The 27,898-nt window shown below is 42.9% G+C and overlaps 2 protein-coding genes across 3 annotated transcripts in view; both read right to left on the reverse strand.

The window, feature by feature from the left end:
* Positions 1–3,686, reverse strand: part of LOC115148439 (serine/arginine repetitive matrix protein 3) — a 157,585-nt gene extending 153,899 nt beyond the window's left edge. The window contains exon 1 of one of the 2 annotated variants that reach the window (XM_029690330.1): positions 3,360–3,686. The gene's annotated coding sequence lies outside the window, so the exon portion shown is untranslated. The remainder of the gene's footprint in view (positions 1–3,359) is intronic. The other variant, XM_029690329.1, reaches the window with a different exon arrangement.
* Positions 3,687–11,774: 8,088 nt separating this feature from the next.
* Positions 11,775–27,898, reverse strand: part of LOC115148441 (carbohydrate-responsive element-binding protein) — a 41,723-nt gene continuing 25,599 nt past the window's right edge. Inside the window, exons 8-17 of the mRNA XM_029690331.1 lie at positions 20,298–20,449; positions 19,350–20,040; positions 19,078–19,151; positions 18,691–18,964; positions 18,472–18,584; positions 15,476–15,595; positions 13,677–13,804; positions 13,461–13,584; positions 12,979–13,108; positions 11,775–12,772 (exon numbers count right to left, since the gene is read on the reverse strand). Of these exons, the coding sequence (XP_029546191.1) occupies positions 12,633–12,772; positions 12,979–13,108; positions 13,461–13,584; positions 13,677–13,804; positions 15,476–15,595; positions 18,472–18,584; positions 18,691–18,964; positions 19,078–19,151; positions 19,350–20,040; positions 20,298–20,449 (1,946 nt within the window). The 3' untranslated portion in view covers positions 11,775–12,632. The remainder of the gene's footprint in view (positions 12,773–12,978; positions 13,109–13,460; positions 13,585–13,676; positions 13,805–15,475; positions 15,596–18,471; positions 18,585–18,690; positions 18,965–19,077; positions 19,152–19,349; positions 20,041–20,297; positions 20,450–27,898) is intronic.

Raw genomic sequence — 27,898 nt, forward strand, 5'->3', positions numbered from 1 at the left:
GTTTTGAGGCTATACAGTGTTTGTTAACAATTACTTTGTTTACAAACATTAGCGTAAAAAAAGCTTATTTTTGGGTTCTGATGGGGTACAGCAGTTGAACTAAGCTCATGAGGCATTTCAAAAGTTAAAGAATCAATGGGTACATATTATACATTTGATATAGCAACTGCAGATTGCCCCTTTAAAGCCTCTATCAGATGTGAGTAATATAAAGAGCCGAGGTCTAGTTTTGTAGACGAGTCATCTGGTGTGGTAATGCAAGCCTTCTCCAGTAGCATCTGCTGTAGAGGGATACATGGGAACTACTGTACATGCAGAGGGACTCTAAAAGGAAGAGGAAGCATACGTTCTCCCATCTGTGAGGAACACGACATTGGGACCATGACTAGGTCTCCAGTAGTGCAGACAGGCAGATGAGCACGCAAACAAGCACACACACATGCACATACACGTGTGCCAGATCTCTGTTTCTCACTCTCACACACACGCAAACACACACGCACGCACGCACGCACGCACGCACGCACGCACGCACACACACACACACACACACACACACACACACACACACACACACACACACACACACAGGCCTGCCAGCTGCCAGATCTCACTCACATACACAAACACGCAGAATGACATTAAGAGACAGATGAAGACAAAGAATGAAGTGTGTGCGTGATTGCATGGAGGGGGATAAGATGAAAATATGTATGTGTTATAACATGGAAACAGAGGTGTGCTATTTTGGCCACCAGAACTGTATGTCGAGTCCCTGGGCGTATATGGGGCAGGCTGACAGGAAAGACTAGGGGCTTGTCTTTATGTGATAATTCATATTACACTCTGTAGTTTGTCTACTGAAGAGGCTATACAATACAGTTTGCAATCCTTTGCCTCATTATAACCCAAATAGAAAGCCTCCTTTGATAGTACAGATCTGAAGGTGACTTCCTGGATCAAACAACATGTGCTAGTCACACATTACTGCCCTCGTCATACATCTTTGACCAAGTTCAGGTCTATTGAACTGTCAGGGACTTTACATACAACCAGCAAAATGTATATGACTTATTACCATTAGTGCCTCACACTGTCTCTCACCCCTCCTGTCCTCTCCGTTCTCCACACACACACGCATACGCCCGCACACACACATGCCCACTCACACAAACACGCACAAACACGCACAAACACGCACACCCACACCAGCCCAATGCTGCCTGGTGGTTCAAGGGGGTTGAAGGAGAACAGTTTCTGGCTGCGTTCTCCATGCTGCTCAGAGATAAGAGCATCATTTGGAAGGAATCGCTGTCTTTAAATAAGGAAGAGTTATCCGCCACCCGCTGTGCTCTAACATTTACAGTTCGGATTTAAATATGGATATGGGGGCGACATGTGCAGGCCGTGATCATTCGCTGCTTGGAAAACGTCTTTGTCGAAGAAGCCTCGTTTTGTAGTTTGAGGATACACACACCCCCCCCTTCCCTGGGTCCCTCTCCCCCCTCCACCTCCATTCTTGTCCTCCCCGCACCCCATAACTGACACAGCACCCTCTCCCTGCTACAACCTTCATCTCCCCCTCCCTTCCTCCCCCTTCCAGCTGTGCTGGGTGTCCTTCATAAGAAAGAGGGATGAGGGAAGTAGGACAGGAGGAGGAGGAGGAGGAGGAGTAGCGTGTGTCTGCTGGGGGATGAAGCACTGGGGAGGGAGGGAGGGAGGCAGTGACTGACAGAGCCTGGATGTGAAGAAAGAGAACTGCAGGAGTAGCTAGACTCACAGAGAGAGAGAGGGGTAGCACACAGGGGGAAATGTCACTGCTCGTCAAATAACCAAGTTAATAGAACAGCAGACAGACGGTAAATGTAGATAAAAAGAGACAAAGAAAGAGAGCAGGAGAAAGAGAGCGATATAGAGTACAGGAGAGATTTCTGAGAGTAGCTGTTCGGTGACCGGCTTCAACGGCTAGTCCAACTAGGTGACTAGGGATCTCTTATTGGCCAGACTACAACTTCCCTTTCTTTGTCACCTCGCGTGTGAACAACAAGCAGCCAGCAGCTAGCTTCATCTTAATACAATCTAATCTAATCCTTTTTATCAGCCTATTGGGCTAGACTGGACTAGGTGGCTGACTAGCTGACCGCCTCAGGGTTGCCGAGGTGAGGGCTAAACAAACCCACACAAACACACTAACAGTAACATTGGATGAGACCTATCAGCAAGACGACAACTGCAAAAGCAACGCCATGTGACAAACGACTGCTACACCGTATTTGACAACCAATACAGAGTATGGCAAGAAAAACAACACCGTATGACAGCAAGGAACAGTTGTTTGATATTGGTGAGGATGACACCAACTCTCTCCTTGTCTTTCAATGCTGTCATGATGTGTACATTTAGTTATTGTAAATGTGTCTACCTCCACGCAGAACTAAGCCAGACAGACCCACTGCTAAACAAGTACAAACTGCATCAGGAACCATGGGGAAATTTCTAATCAAATCCCATTTTTATTGGTCACGTACACATATTTAGCGGGTGAAGCAAAACGCTTGCAGACATTTACCCATTGAGTTTGAGTTTAGCCTATTGAACTGAAGTGGATTCCTGTGTCCATGGATGCAGGTCAATTTCAGTATGTACTGTATACTGTACCATTATTATTTATTGGGGAGCAATCAAGGACATTGATCACAATCGGGACTCTGACTGTGATAGTGAGAAATGCAACATTGAAGATTATGTATAACTAAGGGTTTGGGGGAGGGAGTCAAGCATAGGATGAAACATACTCCATTGAATTCACTATCAAGTAAGATGAATAACAGTTTGCAATTATAAACACATCTCCTCCAAGCATACCCAATGAACTTTGTCATCACCCGCTCATATCAATGTGGCTCATATTCGGGACAAAAATGATTATGAACAACAACAGACAATTCACTGAACGGTCAACAGTAAACATCTCTACTCATGAACCTGCAAATTAAAGACGTAGCAGGCAACATCTTAGCTCCGGAAATAAAAATAAAAAATCAGGGACATCTGCAGAGCACGGATCAGTGTGATTAACAAAAATAACGGTCTTTCTTTTGTACATGGACAGTTCTCGAACGCAGAAGTTAGCCGGCACCATAGCAAAATAGATTGTCGTGTTTATCTGATGCAAACACAGAAGTCATTGTCAAATAAAAACGGCGAAGTTAATCTGTTTATTTAATCCAGCCTGCGTATGCTAACGGGGCTCGAGCTACCGTTCATTCTTCACCGATGCGCGAACAGCCTGCTGTCGCGAGCTTGCCAACTTCATCCTTTCTACGAATATAAGCACGGTTTTACGTGATGTTTCTTACCTTGTTCTTCTCTCTCTCGTGAATAGCGGAGTTGTAGGACGGCTGACTGCGGTGATGGGCTTATGTATTTCGGACACCGTGTGACGCTTAGCGGTGCCGTCCTCTTGTGAAGGTTTTTGTTCGTGGTCCTGGATTCCAAAGTTCGAGCCGACTGTTATCCTGCCTGGTGCTGAAGTGGACAGCACTAAGAAGCGGCAAAGCAGTATTGTAAAAAACACAGCGCTCCACGCCCAAAATATTGCACAGTAACCTCTACCGGATGGGAGGGAACATTGCCTCTCTGAACAACGCAGGATGACGTCTGAGAAAAATAGCCAACAAAATATTTAGTGGACGTGTAATATTTAGTGGACGTGTACGATCGGATAGCGCCATCTAGCGCGACTTTTTGGACCACAAGCACATCCTGGTTGATTGTGGAGAGTACAAAATAATATCATAAGGACTACGTTCACATGCACAAATTTAATACCGTTATTGTGAATCTTGGATTTTTTGGGGAAAGTCCAATTGATTCCGAAATCACTTCCTTGTAGATTAATATCAAGCAATATTTGGTCGCGGGCAGCCCCACCTTGTGGGCAAAAGGTTTTAAAACTAATTTCATCCAATTCTACACATGCTTTACGCCATGTTCACATGATATGAATATCTGCAGTGGTATAAGGTACTTAAGTAAAAATACTTTAGAATACTACTTAAGTATTTTTGGTGGGTATCTGTACTTTACTAAACTATTTATATATTTTTTACAACTTTTACTTCCCTACATTCCTGAAGAAAATTATGTACTTTTTACTCCATACATTTTCCCTGACACCCAAAAGTACTTATTACATGTTTAATGCTTAGCAGGACAGGAAAATGGTCAAATTCACAAATTTATCAAGAGAACATCCCTGGTCATCCCTACTGCCTCTGATCTGACGAACTCACGAAACACACATGCTTTGTTTGTAAATTATGTCCAATTGTTGGAGATAGCCCCTGGCTATCCCTAAATAAAATAAATAAATGGTGCTTTCTGGTTTGCTTAACATAAGGAATTTGAAATTATATATACTTTTACTTTTGATACTTAAGTATATTTTAGCAATTACATTTACTATTGATAGCATACTTACAGTGCCTTCGGAAAGTATTCAGTCCGCTTGACTTTTCCCACATTTTGTTACGTTACAGCCTTATTCTAAAATTGATTAAATAGTTTTTTCCCCTCATCAATCTACACACAATACCCCATAATGACAAAGCAAAAACAGGTTATAATTTTTTTTTTTGCTAATTTATAATAAAAAAAACAAGTGAAATATCACATTAACATAAGCATTCAGACCCTTTAATCAGTACTTTGTTAAAGCACCTTTGGCAGCGATTACAGCGTCGAATCTTATTCGGTATGACGCTACAAGCTAGGCTCAAATGTATTTAGGGAGTTTCTCCCATTCTTCTCTGCAGATCCTCTCAAGCTCTGTCAGGTTGGATGGGGAGCGTTGCTGCACAGCTATTTTCAGGTCTCTAGAGATGTGCGATGGGGTTCAAGTCCGGGCTTTGGCTGGGCCACTCAAGGACCTTCAGAGACTTGTCCCGAAGCCACTCCTGCATTGCCTTGGCTGTGTGCTTAGGGTTGTTGTCCTGTTGGACGGTGAACCTTCGCCCAGGCTGAGGTCCTGAGCGCTGTGGAGCAGGTTTTCATCAGGGATCTCTCTGTATTTTGCTCCATTCATCTTTCCCTCGATCCTGACTAGTCTCCAAGTCCGTGCTGCTGAAAAACATCCCCACAGAATGATGCTGCCACCACTATGCTTCACCGTAGGGATGGTGCCAGGTTTCCTCCAGATGTGACGCCTGGAATTCAGACCAAAGAGTTCAATCTTGGTTTCATCAGACCAGAGAATCTTGTTTCTCATGATCTGAGAGTCTTTAGGTGGTTTGGTAAACTCCAAGCGGGCTGTCATGTGCCTTTTACTGAGGAGTGGCTTACTTCTGGCCACTCTACATAAAGGCCTGATTGGTGGAGTGCTGCAAAGATGGTTGTCATTCTGGAAGTTTCTCCCATCTCCACAGAGAAACTCTAGAGCTCTGTCAGAGTGGCCATCGGGTTCTTGGTCACCTCCCTGAGCAAGGCCCTTCGCCCCGATTGGTCAATTTGGCTGGGCGGCCAGTTCTAGGAGAGTCTTGGTGGTTTCAAACTTCTTCCATTTAAGAATTATGGAGGCCACTGTGTTCTTGGGGACCTTCAATGCTGCAGAAGTTTTTTGGTACACTTCCCCAGATCTGTGCCTCGACACAATCCTGTCTCGGAGCTCTATGGACAATTCCTTCGACCTCATGGCTTGGTTTTTGCTCTGACCTGCACTGTCAACTGTGGGACATTATATAGACAGGGGTGTGCCTTTCAAATTATGTCCAATCAATTGAATTTAACACAGGTGGACTCCAATCAAGTTGTAGAAACAGCTCTTTGATGATCAATGGAAACGGGATGCACCTGAGCTCAATTTTGAGTCTCATAGCAAAGGGTCTGAATACTTACAGTACAAGTCAAAAGTTTGGACACACCTACTCATTAAAGGGTTTTTCTTTATTTTTAATATTTTCTACATTGTAGAATAATAGTGAAGACGTCAGAACTATGAAATAACACATATGGAATCATATAGTAACCTAAAAAGTGTCAAACAAATCAAAACATATTTTATATTTGAGATTATTCAAAGTAGCCACCCTTTGCCTTGATGACAGCTTTGCACATTCTTGGCATTCTCTCAACCAGCTTCACCTGGAATGCTTTTCCAATAGTCTTGAAGGAGTATAATGAGCACTTGTTGGCTGCTTTTCCTTCACTCTGCGGTCCAACTCATCCCAAACCATCTCAATTGGGTTGAGGTTGGGTGATTGTAGAGGCCAGGTCATCTGATGCAGCACTCCATCACTCTCCTTCCTGGTAAAATAGCCCTTACACAGCCGGGAGGTGTGTTGGGTCATTGTCCTGTTGAAAAAAAAAGATAGTCCCACTAAGTGCAAACCAGATGGGATGGCGTATCGCTGCAGAATGATGTGGTAGCCATGCTGGTTAAGTGTGCCTTGAGTTATAAATAAATCACTGACAGTGTCACCAGCAAAGCACTCTAACACCATCACATCTCCTCCTCCATGTTTCACGTTGGGAACCACACATGCAGAGATCATCCGTTCACATACTCTGCGTCTCACAAAGACACGGCGGTTGGAACCAAAAATCTCACATTTGGACTCATCAGACCAAAGGACAGATTTCCACCGGTCTAATGTCCATTGCTCGTGTTTCTTGGCCCAAGGAAGTCTCTTATTATTGGTGTCCTTTAGTAGTGATTTCTTTGCAGCAATTCGACCTTGAAGGCCTGATTCACACATTTATTTGGGCTGGTAACTCTAATAAACTTATCCTCTGCAGCAGAGGTAACTCTGGGTCTTCCTTTCCTGTGGCGGTCCTCATGAGAGCCAGTTCCATCATAGCGCTTGATGGTTTTTGCGATTGCATTTGGAAGTTCTTGACATTTTCCGCATTGATTGACCTTCATGTCTTAAAGTAATGATGGACTGTTGTTTCTCTTTGCTTATTTGAGCTGTTCTTGCCATAATATGGGCTTGGTCTTTTACCAAGTAGGGCTATCTTCTGTATACCAGCACTACCTTGTCACAACACCACTGATTGGCTCAAACACATTAAGGACATAAATTCCACAAATTAACTTTTAATAAGGCACACCTGTAAAATTGAAATGCATTCCATATGTGTTATTTCATAGTTTTGATGTTTTCACTATTATTCTACAATGTAGAAAATAGTAAAAATAAAGAAAACCCTTGAATGAGTAGGCGTGTCCAAACATTTGACTGGTACTGTATGTAAATAAGGTATTTCTATTTTGTATTTCTAATACAAATGTTTGGACATACCTATTGTTTGTAGACTTCTGAGGAATTGTTTTTAGGCTGTAACATAACAAAATGTGGGAAAAGTCAAGGGGTCTGAATACTTTCAGATGGCACTGTAAGTAGGCTATATTTAAAACTTTTACTCAAGTAGTATTTTCTTGACTTTCACTTTTTCTATCAAAGTATCTTTACTTTTACTCAAGTATGACAATTGGGTACTTTTTCCACCACTGTAAAAGTAAAAATAATTTCAAATTTCTTATGTGAAGCAAACCAGAAAGCACCATTTTATTTAGGGATAGCCAGGGGCTATCTCCAACAATTGGACATAATTTACAAACAAAGCATGTGTTTAGTGAGTCCACCAGATCAGAGGCAGTAGGGATGACCAGGGATGTTCTGTTGATAAGTGTGTGAATTGGACCATTTTCCTGTCCTGCTAAGCATTCAAAATGTAATGAGTACTTTTAGATGTCAGGGAAAATGTATGGAGTAAAAATAATAATCATTTTCATTAGGAATGTAGTGAAGTAAAAGTTGTCCAAAAATATAAATTGTAAAGTAAAGTACAGATACCCCAAAAAACGACTAGTACTTTACACCACTGCAAATCTGATTGGTGTCATGGTTGTCCAAAGGAGTAGACCAAAGTGCAGCGTGGTTGTAGTTCCACATTTTATTTACTCTGTGAAACTCATGCAATACATAAAAAACTGAAAAATGACAACAACAAAAAAAACGTGACGCAGGGGAGAACAAACACTACCCACAAACAATCACCCACAAAACCCAGGAAGAAAAACCCCTACTTAAACATGATCTCCAATTAGAGACAACGAGGACCAGCTGCCTCCAATTGGAGATCATCCCAAACAAGCCAACATAGAAATACAAAAACTAGAACCTAAGAACATAGAAATAGAAAACATAGAAAACCACAAAACACCCCCTGTTACGCCCTGACCTACTCTACCATAGAAAATCACATCTTACTATGGTCAGGAGGTGACAGTACCCCCCCCCCAAAGGTGCACACTCCGAATGCACCTAAAAAAACAAAAGAAACCACAAAACAAAAGGGAGGGTGACAATTGTCTATGGCGGCTCAAATGCAGTCCACATAACCTTAACCTCCAGCAGAGGAGGCGGCTCCGGGGCGTAACCCCCGCTCCACCCGCTGATCCTTCTGCTTTAATACCACCGGACTGTAGATCATTGCTGGAGGTTCTGGGCTGCAGGCCGCCGCTGAAGACCCTGGGCTGCAGGCCAGCTCAGGAGTTTCCGGGCTGCAGGCCGTCGCTGGAGGCTCCGGACTGGGGAGCGTCGCTGGAGGCTCCGGACTGGGGAGCGTCGCTGGAGGCTCCGGACTGGGGAGCGTCGCTGGAGGCTCCGGACCGGGGATGCGCATTGGAGGTCTGATGCGTGGGACTGGCATAGGTGGCGCCAGACTGGTAACACGCACCTCAGGTCGAGTGCAGAGAGGAGGCACAGGACGTACTGGGCTGTGGAGGCGCACTTGAGGCCTGATGCGTGGGACCGGTACAGGTGGCACCGGGCTGCTGACACCCACCTCAGGGCGAGTGCGGAGAGGTGGCACAGGGTATACTGGGCCGTGGAGGCGCACTGGAGGTCTGGAGCTTATGGCTGGCACAACCTGTCTTTGCTGGATGCTCAACCCAGCTTGACAACTGCAAGGCGCGGGCACAGATCGTACCGGCCTGTGAGTGCGCCCTGACGACAGTGCGCATCACCGCATAACACGGTGCTTTCCCCGTCACTTGCTCCCCAAGGTAAGCACGGGGAGTTGGCTCAGGTCTCCACCCTGACTCTGCCAAACTCCCCAAACTCCCTCCCAGGTCCAGGACGTCCTCCATTCTCTCTTCTCCCGAGCCCAGGATCCCTGCTCCCCCTGGGCACGCTGCTTGGTCCTTTTGTGGTGGGTGATTCTGTCACGGTTGTCCAAAGGAGTAGACCAAAGTGCAGCGTAGTTGTAGTTCCACATTTTATTTACTCTGTGAAACTCATGCAATACATAAAAAACTGAACAATGACAACAAAAAAAAAAACAACAAACCATGACACTGAGGAGAACAAACAATCACCCACAAAACCCAGGAAGAAAAACCCCTACTTAAATATGATCTCCAATTAGCGACAACGAGGACCAGCTGCCTCCAATTGGAGATCATCCCAAACAAGCCAACATAGAAATACAAAAACTAGAACCTAAGAACATAGAAATAGAAAACATAGAAAAACACAAAACACCCCCTGTCACGCCCTGACCTACTCTACCATAGAAAATCACATCTTACTATGGTCAGGATGTGACAATTGGATAGAGCTTTGATTATAGAAATATCAACCTCAATTTAACTTTATAGTTTTTCTTTCTGAGGGCTGATCGGAGACATTTCTGGGGACAGCTCCAGCCTGGGACAGGCCACCAAAATCGGGGATGTCTAGTGATCCTATCCTACCCCCCTTCAGCCTCATGGCAAAATGCATATAATAGCAGGAAATTAGCTCAGAGACTCTTGAAAGTCGGGACAATCCTTGTCAGGCAGGGAGTCTTTATTTTTATCGTAAAAAAAAGCTTAAAACGTTTCCTCTTGTTATGTCAGTCACTGACAGTCAATCAATTAGTCCATGTCAGCTAACATTTTATAGATTGCTAGGTAAGTTAGTCTAGCCAGCTATCTAAACCTTGTAGTATTCATGGCCAAATTACTGACTGGGCACCCAAGTCACTCTCACTCAATTAGTTTTAAAAATATTATCTCTCTGCCCATGGAAAAATGTGTAGAATTGCAGAAAATCTGCTTTAAAACGGCAACATTTTCTCCACGCACCATGGCAAAATGTGTAGAATTGCAGGACATTAACTTTAAAGCTTCACATGTTTCTCTCCGCGACCCTGAGGGGAGCCACTAAAATGTTTTGCCTGCGAGGTTGGGGGGAAGCAACCAGATCTAGATTAGGGCCCCCAAAACACTAGACATATTCAAATTATTAGCCTTATGAACATAGAAACTTGGTTGCAGTTTCTATGTTACAATGATAAAAATGTAATACATCTTTAATACTGTTAATCCGAATGTGTTGTTAGGTGTCAAGTTGTATGGCTACAATTTGATTGTTTTAAGTGTAATTTTATGATTACTTTCAAAAAAACAATTGTTTAAAGACTTGAAAAAGCTATTGTTAACCTTTTATTTTTCTAAATAAATATTGTCTATTTCTTCTGCCTGAGGTCTACCACTCAGATTATATTTTGGGCCACCAATACCAAAACGTTGAGCACCCCTGATTTAGACAAACCCTCAATGTTGCAAATGCAAGCATGGGGAAATAATGTCTTGCTGCTTTTTTCCACAGGGGAGATGAAGTTTATGAATGGCCTGGCTGGGCTTTGGCACAATTTAAATGGAGCTGTGAACCGGCATTACCCGGGTATTGTGGTGAATAACTCCCTGCTATCAACCAATCAGCATCCAAGATCCAAATAACCAGTTTAGATGGCTGGCTAGATTACCTTAGCCTGCAATCTAAAAAATGTTAGCTGACATGGGCTAATTGAGTGACTATCAGTGACTGACATAACAAGTGGAAAACTGCTGATGCACAATACAATTTTGAAATTGCACCTTGTGTATTATACTTTTATAACTCTTAACAGTAAGTTGAGACCTCAACTGAGTTCCTAAACTCAGTCTAGGGGGGGCCTGCGTGTAGTCTGTGCGTAGTCTACATAGAGGATGAGGCGGCTTTACTTCGGCCAAACATTTTAAATATACAGGTATCACATAGGCCTACAGGTAGGGTATGCACAGAACACACCACAGGTACTCTGATCGAAGGGGCAATCTGTAGTTGCTACATCCATTTTTGGACTTATAAATTCATAATATATACCATTTGATTCTTGAAGTAAATAACTTATAAATGCCTCATTAGCTTAATTCAACTGTCATAGCCCACAATAACCCAAAATATTAGCTTGTATTATTCCAATGTTTGTAAACAATGTTAATTTAAACAAATACTTTATAGCCTCAAAACATGGTTAAAACTTGAATTTTAAAATGGATGGTCAGTCCATGGATGGTCAGTCCTTGCATCCATAGATCTGTCTATGAATTTGAGAGTGGTAACATTTCTCCAGGCCCATCCCTCAGCTTTTTACCAAAAACAGAGGCGGGGTGTCTGCCTTGTTATTGTTTCAACTGTAGATTTACCCATTAATGTGTTTACATCATATAATTACATGTTGAATCCTATATAAAGAAATGTAATAGGATCTGTGTGGTTTACATGTTTGAAAGAGCTGAAAATCCAGGTGTTTTAATCGGTTTATGCATAGATTATGACCTTACTCCAATAAACATAATCAGAGTAAGGCGTTAAAATGACTAATGCCAAACTCGGAGTATTGCCATAATCAGATTAATATCAAAATATTAGCGTGCCTGTAGGAAACATATGGCTCATCTATTTGCCTTCAAGACAGAGTTTTATTAAGCAGGGGATAGTGTGTTGTTGGGTATGACCATACTTCCAATATACAATACAATCATAACCCGAGATAGACAATTAGCACAGAATAGTTAAATACCTTTGGCAGCTGTGTTACCATATGTCATTTCAAAATGATATAACTACAGGATATAATTATAGTTACAGAATTCATTCACAGATATAGTAGCCTATGTGGATTTGAATAGCACCCCCGTTCAATCCCTCATTTGAATTTTATTGGGACAACAGAACACAAAAATGGTCACTTCAAAATTATTTCAGCGCTATAAAATCACCCATAAAAGTGCATTATCTGAAGTAACCTTATAGAAAGGTTATAGCTAAGAATATAACTAAGATTATAGCTTTGGAATGTTTTGTGCTCATTCGAGTACATTGGTTCATCAGGAAATGGTGAGGTGGTGGGTGTTGGTCTGGGATTAAGTATCAAGTCCCTCCATGCTGAACCTCCAGTCCTCCTTATATACATGATCCCTTTTGTAAAGGATAGAAATGTTCTGGTCCCTCCAAGAATCATATAGTCATTTTGGGCACTAAACCGTACCATACCTACTGTATGTGAGCATGAAAGTGGGTTCAGCTCTGTGATCCTTTGGCACCGTTTGGTTTTCCACCTACAGTATTCAAAATGTTTAATAAGGTCACTGGGCTTTTGTGTTACAGGGTATTATAATGTTCCATAGGGTCACATAGGCTGTGTGTTTTCCCTGTTAATGGGCCACGTGGAGGGGGAGTGGTCCTGGGGATGGATAGGGTGGGGGAGGCCCTGGGTGACAACTTGGGTGGCTTGCTTGGGGAGCAGGCTACGGTCTCTCAGTGGTTCTGGGGTTGGCCAGGGAGGTGAGGGTGGGGGAGGCCCTGGGTGACCGCCTGGGTGGCCTGCTCTGGCACCAGGCTGGGGTCTGTCAGGATGGACGTGGAGGTGCTCAGGAGACGGAGTGAACTAAGGACCACTGAGGAGAGGATCAGGTAAGAGGGAGATGAAGAGCGAGAGAAAGAGAAAAATGAGACAGACACACAGAGTAACACTTGATGACTAACTGACAGAAGACAGAAGACAGATAAACACACAGACATATAGACAAAAACTAGATGGCCAACAGACAGACAGACTAGATGACAAACTGATAGTCATTGAAGCTGGTGATGTTGAACTCACTGGGTCTGAGGGCAGGCAGAGAGCAGTGCTGGTCCAGCCAGGACAGAGTGGTGCGACAAAGATCCTCAACACTGGCTGTGGACACCATCCCGTTATAGGACTCAAACAAGGGCTCTATGATAATGCTGAACTGAGCTCGTGTTTAGGAAAGCACCTGATTCATGTATTATTATGACACACATGACACTATTTACAATATATGACACAACATTTACATATCCATACTTCTGATTGGCTGTTCATATGTGGGCTACTAGTCAAACCAGACCATTTGTTTAGCTTTTTCCAAATACTGTAGGCGCGGTTGACTGATCTTGTCTGGTGCAATGTAAACAATGGAGTCATCTATTAAAAAAAGACCATCTGGCACTCCAGAAAAAGTACATTATTTGAAAGAAAACAAATACTATTTCAACCCAGGTCTGGATCTAACACTGAATCTATGCTTCTCCTAATTGTGCGATCACTGAGTTTAAAGATACGATCCAAAACTTCCAGTTCTGTAGTGTCTGTGCCCGGACGTACTCTCTGAACTTCTCCCTCATGTGGTCGAAGCGTTGACGGGTAATGGGCACACCAGTGGCAGGCAGCTGCTGCTGGCATACACTGCATCGGGAGAGAAGTGGTATGATCACATACACACACACGCGCACACACACACAGATTATGTTTGATGTGTTTCAAGATGGTGGTCTTACTTGATGGCAGAGTTGAGAAGCAGAATTTCGTCCCTGAGTCTCTGAGCCTCCTCATGTAGCTGAGCTCTCTCCTGTTGCATCTTACTGATGTACTCGACTGTCTTATGTAGCGTTGTGGCCTTGCTGATCTGGGACATGGGACAGAGCACAGAGACGATAATGTAGATACATAATGCTCTATGTATTTACTTGTTCTATTTCTATGGAACAAAGGGGTTACTGCTGGGCAACACCACACGGAATCTCATGCTGTGTGTTTGGAATAGTGGGAGGATATGATTGCTAAAACCACTTTGTGTTAATGTAACTGAGGTGATTGGTGTTGATAACAGTTCCTAAATACCGCTCATTGCAGCTTCCCATCCTCTGCACCACTATGCCTTGTGTTGTGCAGTAGGCATTTCCATGTAAAAACCTGCATGAGCACTAACATATGAAGTTCAGAGGAGCACATAAAAGTTGGTGTCAAATGAATGATAAGAGTCTATATATTTGAGAAATTAAGGCATATAAAAAAAATCTAAAGTTTTCTCACAAAATGTAAAAAAGCAAAGGCATTGATTTCTGGTCAAACAGTTGGAAAATGGGTCTTAGAAAACACCTAGCAGCAAAAGTCTTAAAAGGTATTAGAAATACATCAAAACACAATAATGCTGAAGTAAAGAGCCCTGTCAACTAAAATCAACATTTATTGTTAGTTTTGCAGAAATGATTTGTCTTCTGTGACCAAAAACCCACATATATTTATGATATTTTCTCATTTCTCTCCGTCATGAGGATGGAGGATAATGAAAATTCACGGAAGTAACAAGTAAAGGTAGACCGACCAATTAGCTATAGTGTTTTTACTGATAGCAATTTGGTTTATGATTTATTAAGTGATTAAAATGCATCATTCTGCTACCAGATCAGTAACAGAATAACCCAAAATCAGTAACAGAATGACTGCAACTGACTTGCCTACAATGGGAATTCATAGTAGTTACAAACCACAGTTGGGTCAGCTGCTACTGTCCTCCCTTCCTCTCTTTTCTTTCTCTTTCTGTAACATGGTAGTTAAAGCAAGAGTGTGAAAACAGTCTGAAGAATCCCTCCCTCTCTCTCCCAGTCTATCTTCTCTCTCTCTCTCTCTCTCTCTCTCTCCAGTTAATGTCACCTCTCCCGGCTCTTACTGACAACTACCCATGAGCCCACTCTCTTTCCATTTACTGTAACCAGCCCTCTCAACCACTGTGCAACGACCAACACCGGATGTTGAAAAGTAGTTGAAATTTGATCAGTCTAAATCTGAACCAATAATAGAAGTCTGTTTCACAAGTTTGGACAGCACAGCACTGTACAGTACAGTAAAGGAAAGTAGAGTATAGGTCAGTGCAATATAGTACAGTACTATATTGTACAGTAGAGTTTAGTACAGTACAGCACATTAGAGTAGAGTACAGTATAATCTACTGTATTGTACTGTACTTTACTGTACTGTACTGAACCAGAATATATTTTTTCAAACTCAAGTTGTCATGTCATAGCTGACACCCCATTCTTTCTGCAGACATCTTTGAATCTTAATTCGGAGTAGATATTTAACTGAATTTTTGGAAAACGTGGTCACATTAAAAAAAACTGAGGGTCATTCTGTTGCACTTCACATTTATTTTTGTAACATTTCCTGTGGAAATTGTTAAAAGTAGTCCTGGTGGATAGAAGAGTATGGTTTGTTTAACTTTGCAATCAAAGATTTTTGTTTGGCATACTTTTAATGTGAAAAATCGGAGTCTTGGATATCTTACTGCAGTACCTACCTTTATACTTGGCTGAGAGCTTAGTGTGGTGACGAGACTGTGTAGAGTATCAAAGCCTAGCTTGATGTTGAAACGTCTCTTCTGCTCAGCAGAGATGTGAGTTATCCTCCTGGTCTCTGTCTGCAACAAACACACACCTCATAAATCAGGAACTGTATGCTTATAAATTGAGATTGTCAACATCTATCTATTGACGGTCTCCTCAACACAGACACTATTCATCTCTCTAACACTGGTGGAGTGCAATGAAGAATGGCGCCGGAGGGGATGGCTGCCGTTTTACGGGCTCCTAACCAACTGTGATATTTTGTGTGTTTTTTCTCATTGTTTGTAACTTATTTTGTACATAGTGTAGCTGCTACCGTCTCTTATGACAGAAAAGAGCTTCTGGATATCAGAACAGCGATTACACACCTCGAACTGGACAAAGATTTTTTCTTTAATGAGTCTGACGCGAAGGATATTCTGCATCTCCAAGACCAGGCCCAAATCCACATCATTTGCATGAAGAAAAGACGGAAATACAGGGGGCGGAGGTAGGGGTGCCTTGTGAGAATTTGTCGGCGAGTGGGTAACCCGCCTCTACCATCCTGTCACGTCCTGACCATAGAAAGTTGTTATTTTCTATGGTAGAGTAGGTCAGGGCGTGACAGGGGATGTTTGTCCGTTTTTGTTTTTCTATGTTTAGTTTCTAGTTTTGTATTTCTAGTTTGGTTTTTGTTTGGCATGACCTCCAATTAGAGACAGCCGGTTGTCGTTGTCTCTAATTGGAGGCCATATTTAAGTTGATGTTTGTCCCACTTGTGTTTTGTGGGTGATTATATTTTGTGAGTGTTTGTTCCTCCTGCGTCACGGTTTGTTGTTTTGTATTTAAGTTTATTTTGTTATTGCATTACGTTTCACGGATTAAATAAAATATGTGGAACTACACAAACGCTGCATCTTGGTCCGCTCCTTCAGACAGTCGAGACACATCCTTTCTACTGAACAACGTGCAATCACTTGAAAATAAACTGGATGATCTCCACTCAAGACTATCCTACCAACGGGACATTAAAAACTGTAATATCTTATGTTTCACCGAGTCGTGGCTGAACGACGACACAGATAATATACAGTTGGCTGGGTTTTCCATGCATCGGCAGGACAGAACAGCTGGTAAGACAAGGGGTGGTGGAGTGTGTCTATTTATCAATAACAGCTGGTGCGTGATGTCTAATATTAAGGAGGTCTTGAGGTATTGCTCACCTGAGGTAGAGTGCCTCATGATAAACTGTAGACCACACCATCTACCAAGAGGGTGTTTATCTATATCTTTCGTAGCCATCTATTTACCACCACTAACCGATGCTGGCACTAAGACCGCACTCAACGAGCTGTATAAGGCCATAAGCGAACAAGAAAATGCTCATCCAGAAGCGGTGATCCTAGTGGCCGGGGACTTTAATGAAGGCAAACTTAAATCCGTTTTACCTCATTTCTAGGTAAAACGTGCAACCAGAGGGGAAAAAATGACTACCACCCCATAGCAACCCTAGACCCACTCCAATTCGCATACCACCCCAACAGATCCACAGATGACGCAATCTCAATCGCACTCCACACTGCCCTTTCCCACCTTGAGAAAAGGAACACCTATGTAAGAATGCTGTTCATTGACTACAGCTCAGCGTTCAACACCATAGTGCCCACAAAGCTCATCACTACACTAAGGGCCCTGGGACTAAACACCTCCCTCAGCAATTGGATCCTGGACTCCCTGACGGGCCGCCCCCAGGTGGTAAGGGTAGGCAACAACACATCTGCCACGCTAATCCTCAACATGGGGGCCCCTCAGGGGTGCGTGCTTAGATCCCACGTGTACTCCCTGTTCACCCTTGAGTCCGTGGCCAAGCACGACTCCAACACCATCATTAAGTTTGCTGACGACACAACAGCGGCAGGCCTGATCACCGACAACGATGAGACAGCCTATAGGGAGGAGGTCAGAGACCTGTCAGTGTGGTGCCACGACAACAACCTCTCCCTCAACGTGAGCAAAACAAAGGAGCTGATCGTGGACTACAGGAAAAGGAGGGCCGAACACGCCCCCATTCACATCGGCGGGGCTATAGTGGAGCGGATCGAGAGTTTCAAGTTCCTTGGTGTCCACATCACCAACAAACTATCATGGTCCAAACACACCAAGACAGTCATGAAGAGGTCGCGACAACACATTTTCAGCCTCAGGAGACTGAAAAGATTTGGCATGGGTCCCCAGATCCTCAAAAAATTCTATAGCTGCACCATTGAGAGCATCTTGACCAGTTGCATCACCGCCTGGTATGGCAACTGCTCGGCATCAGATCGTAAGGCGCTACAGAGGGTAGTGTGTATGGCCCAGTACATCACCGGGGCCAAGCTTCCTGCCATCCAGGACCTATATACTAGGCTGTGTCAGAGGAAGGCCCAAAAAATCCCCAAATCCCCAATCCCTAAACCTTATCCCCAAGCCATAAGACTGCTGAACAAATGGCCACCCAGACTATTCACATTGACATCGCTGTTTATTATCTATGCATAGTCACTTTACCCCTACCTACATATACAAATTACCTTAACTAACCTGTACCCCAGCACATTGACTCGGTACCGGTACCCCCTGTATATGGCCTCGTTATTGATATTTTATTGTAATACTTTTTTTTTTTTTTTTACTTTAGTTTATTTAGCAAATATTTTCTTAACTCTATTTCTTGAATAGCATTTCACGGTAAGCTCTACCTGTTTAATTTGGTGAATGTTACAAATAAAATTTGATTTGATTTGATTGGTAAAAAAACACATAAGTCGTCTGATAACCATATCTTGAGTTCAATTTAGGAAAGACATAATAGCAACTTACCTTTCCCTTTCAGTATTTTGTTTATTCATCATTGTCTTTCTATCAGACAGTAGTTTTAGGTATTCCATAGGATGTATGTTGAGTAATGAATGGTCAAGTTGTTTTTACTTACCTTGTTTGACTCCATTTTGGAATGTCCAGGTAAGGAGTGCGGAGACTCAGTGTTGGATGCCCTCTCTAGAAGGTTGGTTGGGGACATCTGCCCTGAGTGACCCGAGAAGCTCACTAAAAACAAACAAACAAACAAACAAAGACGAATGGCTTTCTTTGCTTTACAACCACACATGACATGTTAACATTTTTACATGAAATTATGTTCGTCCTTAATTACCTGTTAAACTAGTTCTCTCAGAACCATAGATCTGTACAGGGGAGAGTTTTTCTGTCTTGGGGATGAGGAGAGGTATGTTGGGGTGTGTTGAGCCCTGGGTGAGGAGAGCAGAGACGGCAGATCCGTGGGAGGTACTAGCGTATAGACCGGCGTGGCTGTGGGTGGACGTCTGGCAGTGAATTGGTGTAAGAAGTGGGATCCCTGAGGGCCAGGAAGACCCAGGCTGCAGCTGAGATCCAGACAGTCCTCCGATACGCATGCTGCTGCTCGAATGCTGAACCAAACACATTATCTGATTAAAAGTACAACTGTAATCTGCAGTAAAGGTTTGAATTATGTCTTTGAAACTCACACCTGTGTTAACTAAAGAAACTATATTGGCCTTACAGGAGAGTTGGGAGAGGTTGACCTGTGCCCTTTGGTTGCTACTAAAGTTGCATCGAATCCCAGTGTTGGTTTGCCTAAAAACAAGATGGTCAAAAGTGAACTGTGCGGAGGTAGAACAAGCGTACAATGGTTTTGGGTAATGTTTCTGTAAGACAGTGATATTGGATAATGGTGAATACAAGACCAAGAGTGTTGGAACGGCATGTGCATCAGTGTATCACTGCAGTATGAAAGTATGACGAAGAAAAAAATAAGTGAATGGATATGCTCACGTTCTTGGGTGCTGGAGGACAGCAGTTTTGCCAGGAAGCTGGTCTGGGGGGGAGCCGTCTGAGGGGTGGACAGACGGGACCCCATCTGCACCCCCACTGCTGTCTTCTGCTTGTGCTTCCCCCTTCTACCACCCGCCACACCCGGCTGCTGTGGGGCTGAGAAGCAGTGAGGAGGTACACTGAGAGAGGGGAGGGCCGGGGCCGAAACCACGGACGAGTACCCCTGAGAGAGGCAGGATGTTGGGGAGTACATGTCTCCCGTGGTGGAGTACCCGTGATGACCCTGGGGATCCGATCCCAGAATACTGCCACCCATAGTGGATCCCGTGTGGGTGATGACGGTAGAGGTCACTGAGCTGGCAGTGGTGGCGTGGTAACTGTACTTGTGACAGGGAGGCGGATACAAAAAGGTTTCGTCTCCTGGGGAGACGGGTTGCTGTTGTATGTTGGTGGTTGCGATGGAGACGGCGTCGCCGGAGTATGTCTGGTGTCCATAGGAGGGCATGGCCCCTGATACCATGCTGGGAGTATGGTACTCGCTGTGGTAATCCTGTTGTTGGTGACCTTTGAACTTGGGGTTGTTAGTGGGGTTGAAGGTAATTTCAGAGGTCAGGGGTTGTCTGTGGTAGCCAGGGCCTGACAGAGAGTTGGATGAAGAGGGCTGAGACAAGCTGTCAGATGAGAGGTTGGACTGGAAGAGAGATTCATTGTCATTAATCATGACTAAAACATTTTGGGTACAATTTATATTATAAACTATCACTTTAACAGTAAACAGTAAAACAAACTATGCAATGATAACGCAGGAATCCAAACAAAGAATACATAGTCCAGGCAATATGTGCCAAATTTGATGTGAATGGTTTACTTTTTCATCACTTTTCCATTCCCTAACAGTGGAAGAACAACAGTTTCCAAAGTGTCAAGCAAAGTGCTTAGCTACTATACCTGAGCTAGTTGAGTGTCGACGTGTAGCTGTGGAACTGTGACCACAGGGCTGGACACAGAGGGGAAAGCCCCGCTGGAGGAGCTCTCAAAGTAGCCACAGTCAGCATAAGCAGCCTGCTCCAATGACTGGCCCCGGTAGCTCATAAAGATATCTAACACAGGACAGGAAAAAAGACAATCATCAACCCTATACTCTTAGAAAAAAGGGTTCCAAATGGGTTCTTTGGCTGTCCCCATAGGAGAGCCCTTTTTGGTTCCAGGTAGAACCTGCATGGACAGATGGAAAGAGATGATACCCTGCCATTAGCAAGGCATATGCCCCCCCCACCTGAGGATCTGTCTTTTTCAGCCACCTATTTCCTGTGTTTGTGGGGTGCAAAATCCACTTGTCACTTAAATCTCGCTGGATTGATTGCTTTCATTTTACTCCTGCAACTCTTTCATACTCTTGCTTATGCGTGACGTTTTTTCCCGTTAACGTTACGACCGCGGAAATGTTTGTAATGACCTGTCAAACCCACCCTGGTAATGGCTGAAACGGGCTTAATGGAATACATTGTTCTACTGTTGAATCTATAAGAACGCTAAAGCTTTGTCAGCGATTAAACACACAGTCTCGACACTTACATCACAAGAAAGAGAAGAAGGGTCACTTTATTTTGATGGGTGTTCATTTTTTTGTGGAATTGAAAAAAGTAATAATTTAATAAATGTTTACAAATTAGATGCACTGAAATGAAAGCAACTTCCAAAAACACCCAGTTTATAGTGACATTATGTCTGAAATTGCAAACAATGTAGAGTATGCTTAAATAGGTGTAATCTAGAGCCAAGCGTGTTATCCTGCTATTAACACAGTTGTTGAATTATGCAACAGAACGTGACAACAGTAATTAATGAGGCAGTCTAAACAGTGAAGGTAGGGTAGACAGAGCAAGTGATTGGTGGTTGCAGCCCTGTCCCACACCTTTATGTTACTGTGTTCATATATGCAAACACAGCCACCATATTTATGCAAATGAGGTGCATGTAATTCAATTTATTTTAACACAAAATATACAAAAAATACCTGATACAGTAAGACAATTTATATATGAGTGCATTCTAATAAAAAAGGTGAAGGTTGGCTTCCCTGTGGCTCAGTTGGTAGAGCATGGTGTTTGCAATGCCAGCATGGTGTGTGCAATGCCAGGGTTGTGGGTTTGATTCCCACGGGAGGCCAGTGCAAAACAATATATAATAATAATAACTTTAAAAAATGCATGAAAAGAAATGTATGCAATCACTAGTGTAAGTCGCTCTGGATAAGAGTGTCTGCTAAATGACTAAAATGTGAAATTTGACAATAAAATGAATACCTGAATTCCAACCAAAATCCCTGAACTCTATTCATTATTTGTCAGTGCCAGTACATTTTTTTTATGTGCTATAATTATGTCAATATCTGATGGATTATAAAAAATTCAAAAAGTTTGAAAAAGTATCTTCATCCATTGTCCAAATGTTGCATTTATTAGTTGTTTTTAAAACCTTTTAACAATGTTGATGACTGTTGCTAGTGCCATTAGTTGCACTATGTCACTGACTTTGAAGGAAAGATCACACCTGAACCATGTTGATGAATCAACATACTGTCAATAAAACACATCTGCAGTCTTGGCAAGTATAATATCTGTACTGAATAATGTACATGTAATATCTGTACTGAATAATGTACATGTAATAATTTTTGTGCAAATAGATAAAAAAAGTACGAAAAAATTATGAAAATGTATGCACTCACTACTGTAAGTCACTCTGAATAAGAGCATCTGCTAAATGATTAAAATGTTAAATGTAAATAAATAAAGATGTTTTCTATTTTAGTCAAGTCTATTACAGTCTATTCTGTGTACTTCATTCAGTATTATGTTTGCCTGTCTGTTGCTTACTCAGGAAAGGGATCTGATCCAGTACATAATTCTATGGTCTTATCTGCTTGTGGCGTGATGATGACATCATAGAATCTGACTGGGTGGGCTTCCAGAGTATGTCTGCCCTTGCCAGCGGTCATGACGCATCATAAAACAATGTGCCCACTGCCAACTTGGCAAGGCACAGTGATACTGTACCAACTGGACAGACATTGTTTCCACCTCGCATTAAATGCTTTTCAAGCAGAATACGGAATACCTAGGGCTGTTGCGGTGACCGTATTACCGCCACACCAGCGGTCACGAGTCATGAAGGCAGTCAAATTCCTTGTGACCGACCGGTAATTAGGATTCTCCAAGCTCTGATACTGCTGATGGCCATTAGTAGCCTACCAAACTTGCTAACTGCCTGGTACTCACCACTCTATTGTCCCTCTAATCACTCTGACATCTATCCAAATGTATTCAAAAATCTAATCAAACACTTCATAATGGCCCATGAGCTCATGTCGCGCAACATTTCAATAGGCTATGCAATTGCGTGAGAAAACTTTCCCAATATTAAGCACATTAATTATATTTACTACAGGAGTATAGCCTACCTGACTGGCATGAAAATAAACCATGGGGAAAAGCGTCCTCCTTTATTTAAGTGTATAGATAAAATGTATTTTTTCCGCTGCCCCTGTTTCGATACAGGTGACAATATTAGCCTATCACTTGTGAATGATATATTATGACCTGTGAATGATGCCCAGCATAAGAAACAAAGCCTTTTTTTTCTCTAATCATAGTCACACACCTTATGTAGACTAGCCCATAGGCCTATATGTTTTAATAAGGTTTGTATTACAACTAAAGTGGCCAAATAACTTCTTAAAATTAAGCACATTAATCTGCTTTAAAAGGGGTGTAGAGCCTAACTGGTATACATAAGCAGTGCGTGAGTTTCAAGTTTGGGGAAGATCATTTTCACCATAAAAATGCACCTTTATTACATTACATGCATAATCGCATTTGCGGTCACTTTTGATAATAGTGTTTTCCGCTAATGAAACATTCAAGCTTATAGCCTACTACCATGTGTGCATTGCTACGCTTATAATGTTAAGAAATAGCGTAATAGTTTATCAACATTTTAAGCTCAACGTTCTGATTTGTTGTCAGCCACATTTTTTTGATGCTAGTGGTTGTATTCATTTGGGACCTATCGCATCCCACAACTGTCTCGGACTATGTTTGGAATATTTATTTATCGCACAGAATTGAATAGGTTGACCTTTGTACTATGGGGGTTCGTGGATTGGCATAGCCTAGTGCTTTTGCTGTTTGTTAGGCCTACTCATCTTGATGGCTGATGAAAATTAAATGTAGACAGTTCAATATCATCAATATGTACCTCGGAATTGGATAAGGATGCACGCAGTTGCGTCCCTAATGTGTCTGTCTTCACTTGTAGCCTGTGAGAAAGACCTGATCACGTGATGGAGCGAGCAGCACTCAGGGAGAAGGGCACACTGCCCGCAAATGGCATAGATTTTAGGGTGTATTACGGCCACACAATGGGGATTCCGCCGTTAAATTCTAGGCATTATCAAGTGCTTGTCAAATTCTGAATGAGAGACTGATAAAGTGTGTATAGCCTACTCAAAAAACAAAGCAGAGCTCATGCCTTTCAAGCAACTTTTTTCAAATCATCATTAGAGTTGCATCATGCAGCCTTACGATGTATTAAAAATCTAAACATATAGCCCAATGTTTGTAGAACAACTAAAGTTACATTAAGAACTCCAAATTAAGCATATAGGAATACCTATTTATTTTTTAACCGCTCAACACAGAATAGCCACATTCCCTCAAATCGTTTGGAGAAAATAATGCCATGGAATTCTAAGCAAATCTTAGAAGTCTGCTAAATGAACTAGTGTAGCCAACAGCCATTTGGCATAGGACAACTCAGAGTATGTTATTCTGTTCTGTTCTTCTGAAATAGACAACATTTTCTTCATATCATGCTTCTTTAGACCTGTCTAAAATAAATAATGGATTTATTGGGAAGGTGTAGGCTATATTACATGGATTTATTAGACTTTTTAAAATGTAGATGTTCCAAAGGTCTGCATCAGTGGCTTGTAGGCTATGTGTGGAAGCCAGGAGATGCTAAATTTGTTTATGTTAATTAACGTTCAATTACCATGAGACCGACAATTATTTGCTTGACAATCACCGGCTGACGAAATTTTGTGACCGTCACAACCCTAAGTATACCCTTTCAGGACAAATACTGTAAAGTACAGCAGTCAAAGCAAATAAACACATGTGAGTACATCACTGCACCATGATACTGGCCCAAGCCCATTGCTGTCAATCACTTATTTAGTTGTTTCTATCATTTTAACCCTATTCAATTCCCGCCTCAATGATAACAACATTCTGTGAATCTTTTGCACAGCAGGTACCAGGAATTTATTTCAGTGAAATCAGGAAATCGTTTTTTAAAGTTTAAAACAAGTTGAACGAAATAATGTCCTTCCCCAATGAATGCAATATTTTAAGGGAATACCTGTTAAGATGTGAAAAAAATACCATCAAATCTAGCAGTAGTACATTTTCAGAGATAATTTACAAGAATACTTACCAATATGAACCTTAGTTCCTTAGCAATGTGATCCTTCAAGAAGGTTCAAGAAGACACTCTATCAGTGGGCAACCCTACACTAACAACTGAGGATCATACCCACTCACACCAACCTGGTATGATATACAACCTGAGATCAGTGACCAGCGGCGTAGCTTTGTTTCCTTCTGTCTCGGTCACATCATGGCATGGTGTATGTTGTGACACAGTCACATGGAGGGATGGGAAGGGAGTCTCTATTTGTGTGTCCATTAGTTAAACACATGGGCCCTGACAAGCACCCTGCCACCCTGCTGACCCTGGTGACGGAGGCAGAAAGCTGATCCCAAAGGACCCTACTGCCAAAGGACCCTTGTACTGGCAAGGCCATAAGAACAGACCGGGAGGAACATGCTCATGCCAATACCCCTGACAACCCACTCACACACACAGTACAGGGGACTACAGTACCGGTATGTAGAGAGACTAAATTATCAAATCAATATGGCAGTCCAGGGCATATTACTATCCTAGGAAGTGATCAAACTGAGAGTTGCAACAATGCAATAAAGAGTTCCTGTAATAAACAATGTTATCCTCTACTCAAACCACCGGAGAAGAAAATAAATCATACTACCTTCCAATATCTCCATCTCTTCATCCCTCTATTGTCTATCCTTCCATCCTTTTATCCCTCCGTCTCTATCCCTTGATCCCTCTGGGCCCCTTTGCCACGTGTTGCGGTTAACCACATGCGCTTCCACTTCCCTACTCTACTGTGCCTCAACCCAGCCTCTGACCTCCTGCTCACTCCGGACATGGCATAAACACACAGGGGACACAGAACAGAGAGCCCAGCCCAGGGGTGCCACTCACAGAGGAATCCTTAACTCAATACATGCCAAAACATTCATTTTCATATGGGTGGCCCCAGCTGCATATTTAGAAGAGAAGCCCTAAATATAAATCGATTAAAGATGCATACCTGGCTACCTGCTTAACAGAGTCATTTTGGCTACATGCAGTGATTCTGTTTGTGAAAAACTATTCTTGTAGCTCTAACTCTCTTCGACAGAGTACATAGTCTAATCTATATATAGGTAAAGACACTGATAAAGTAGCATTTATAACTTTTTATCAGGAGCTTCAATCGTTTCTGGTCACCACATCTGTCCATCAGATTTCCCTATACATATAGTAACCCACAGGGCACAAACTGGTTAAATCAACATTGCTTCAACGTAATCTGCCAACGTATTGTGGCGTAGGACCTACGTGGAAAATATACTGCTCAAAAAAATAAAGGGAACACTTAAACAACACATCCTAGATCTGAATGAAAGAAATAATCTTATTAAATACTTTTTTCTTTACATAGTTGAATGTGCTGACAACAAAATCACACAAAAATAATCAATGGAAATCCAATTTATCAACCCATGGAGGTCTGGATTTGGAGTCACACTCAAAATTAAAGTGGAAAACCACACTACAGGCTGATCCAACTTTGATGTAATGTCCTTAAAACAAGTCAAAATGAGGCTCAGTAGTGTGTGTGGCCTCCACGTGCCTGTATGACCTCCCTACAACGCCTGGGCATGCTCCTGATGAGGTGGCGGATGGTCTCCTGAGGGATCTCCTCCCAGACCTGGACTAAAGCATCCGCCAACTCCTGGACAGTCTGTGGTGCAACGTGGCGTTGGTGGATGGAGCGAGACATGATGTCCCAGATGTGCTCAATTGGATTTAGGTCTGGGGAACGGGCGGGCCAGTCCATAGCTTCAATGCCTTCCTCTTGCAGGAACTGCTGACACACTCCAGCCACATGAGGTCTAGCAATGTCTTGCATTAGGAGGAACCCAGGGCCAACCGCACCAGCATATGGTCTCACAAGGGGTCTGAGGATCTCATCTCGGTACCTAATGGCAGTCAGGCTACCTCTGGCGAACACACGGAGGGCTGTGCGGCCCCCCAAAGAAATGCCACCCCACACCATGACTGACCCACCGCCAAACCGGTCATGCTGGAGGATGTTGCAGGCAGCAGAACGTTCTCCACGGCGTCTCCAGACTCTGTCTCGTCTGTCACATGTACTCAGTGTGAACCTGTTTTCATCTGTGAAGAGCACAGGGCGCCAGTGGCGAATTTGCCAATCTTGGTGTTCTCTGGCAAATGCCAAACGTCCTGCACGGTGTTGGGCTGTAAGCACAACCCCCACCTGTGGACGTCGGGCCCTCATACCACCCTCATGGAGTCTGTTTCTGACCGTTTGAGCAGACACATGCACATTTGTGGCCTGCTGGAGGTCATTTTGCAGGGCTCTGGCAGTGCTTCTCCTGCTCCTCCTTGCACAAAGGCGGAGGTAGCGGTCCTGCTGCTGGGTTGTTGCCCTCCTACGGCCTCCTCCACGTCTTCTGATGTACTGGCCTGTCTCCTGGTAGCGCCTCCATGCTCTAGACACTACACTGACAGACACAGCAAACCTTCTTGCCACAGCTCGCATTGATGTGCCATCCTGGATGAGCTGCACTACCTGAGCCACTTGTGTGGGTTGTAGACTCCGTCTCATGCTACCACTAGAGTGAAAGCACCGCCAGCATTCAAAAGTGACCAAAACATCAGCCAGGAAGCATAGGAACTGAGAAGTGGTCTGTGGTCCCCACCTGCAGAACCACTCCTTTATTAGGGGTGTCTTGCTAATTGCCTATAATTTCCACCTGTTGTCTATTCCATTTGCACAACAGCATGTGAAATGTATTGTCAATCAGTGTTGCTTCCTAAGTGGACAGTTTGATTTCACAGAAGTGTGATTGACTTGGAGTTACATTGTGTTGTTTAAGTGTTCCCTTTATTTTTTTGAGCAGTGTACATTGATTTGAAAAAAGTAGTCAATGTAAACTGCTGTTTTGAAGGTGAAATGTCAATCACAGGATTGTCATCATGGTAACCAATTTTCAACATAGACAAACCATCCATAAAATATGTTGAATTTGTGCCTTTGAAACAACGTGAGATCCAGTATCAAAAAAAAAACTAAAGGATTGGCATCACCTCTTACTGGAGAGTTGATC

This window comes from Salmo trutta, chromosome 15, assembly GCF_901001165.1.
Source record: "Salmo trutta chromosome 15, fSalTru1.1, whole genome shotgun sequence".
Classification (NCBI taxonomy): domain Eukaryota; kingdom Metazoa; phylum Chordata; class Actinopteri; order Salmoniformes; family Salmonidae; genus Salmo; species Salmo trutta.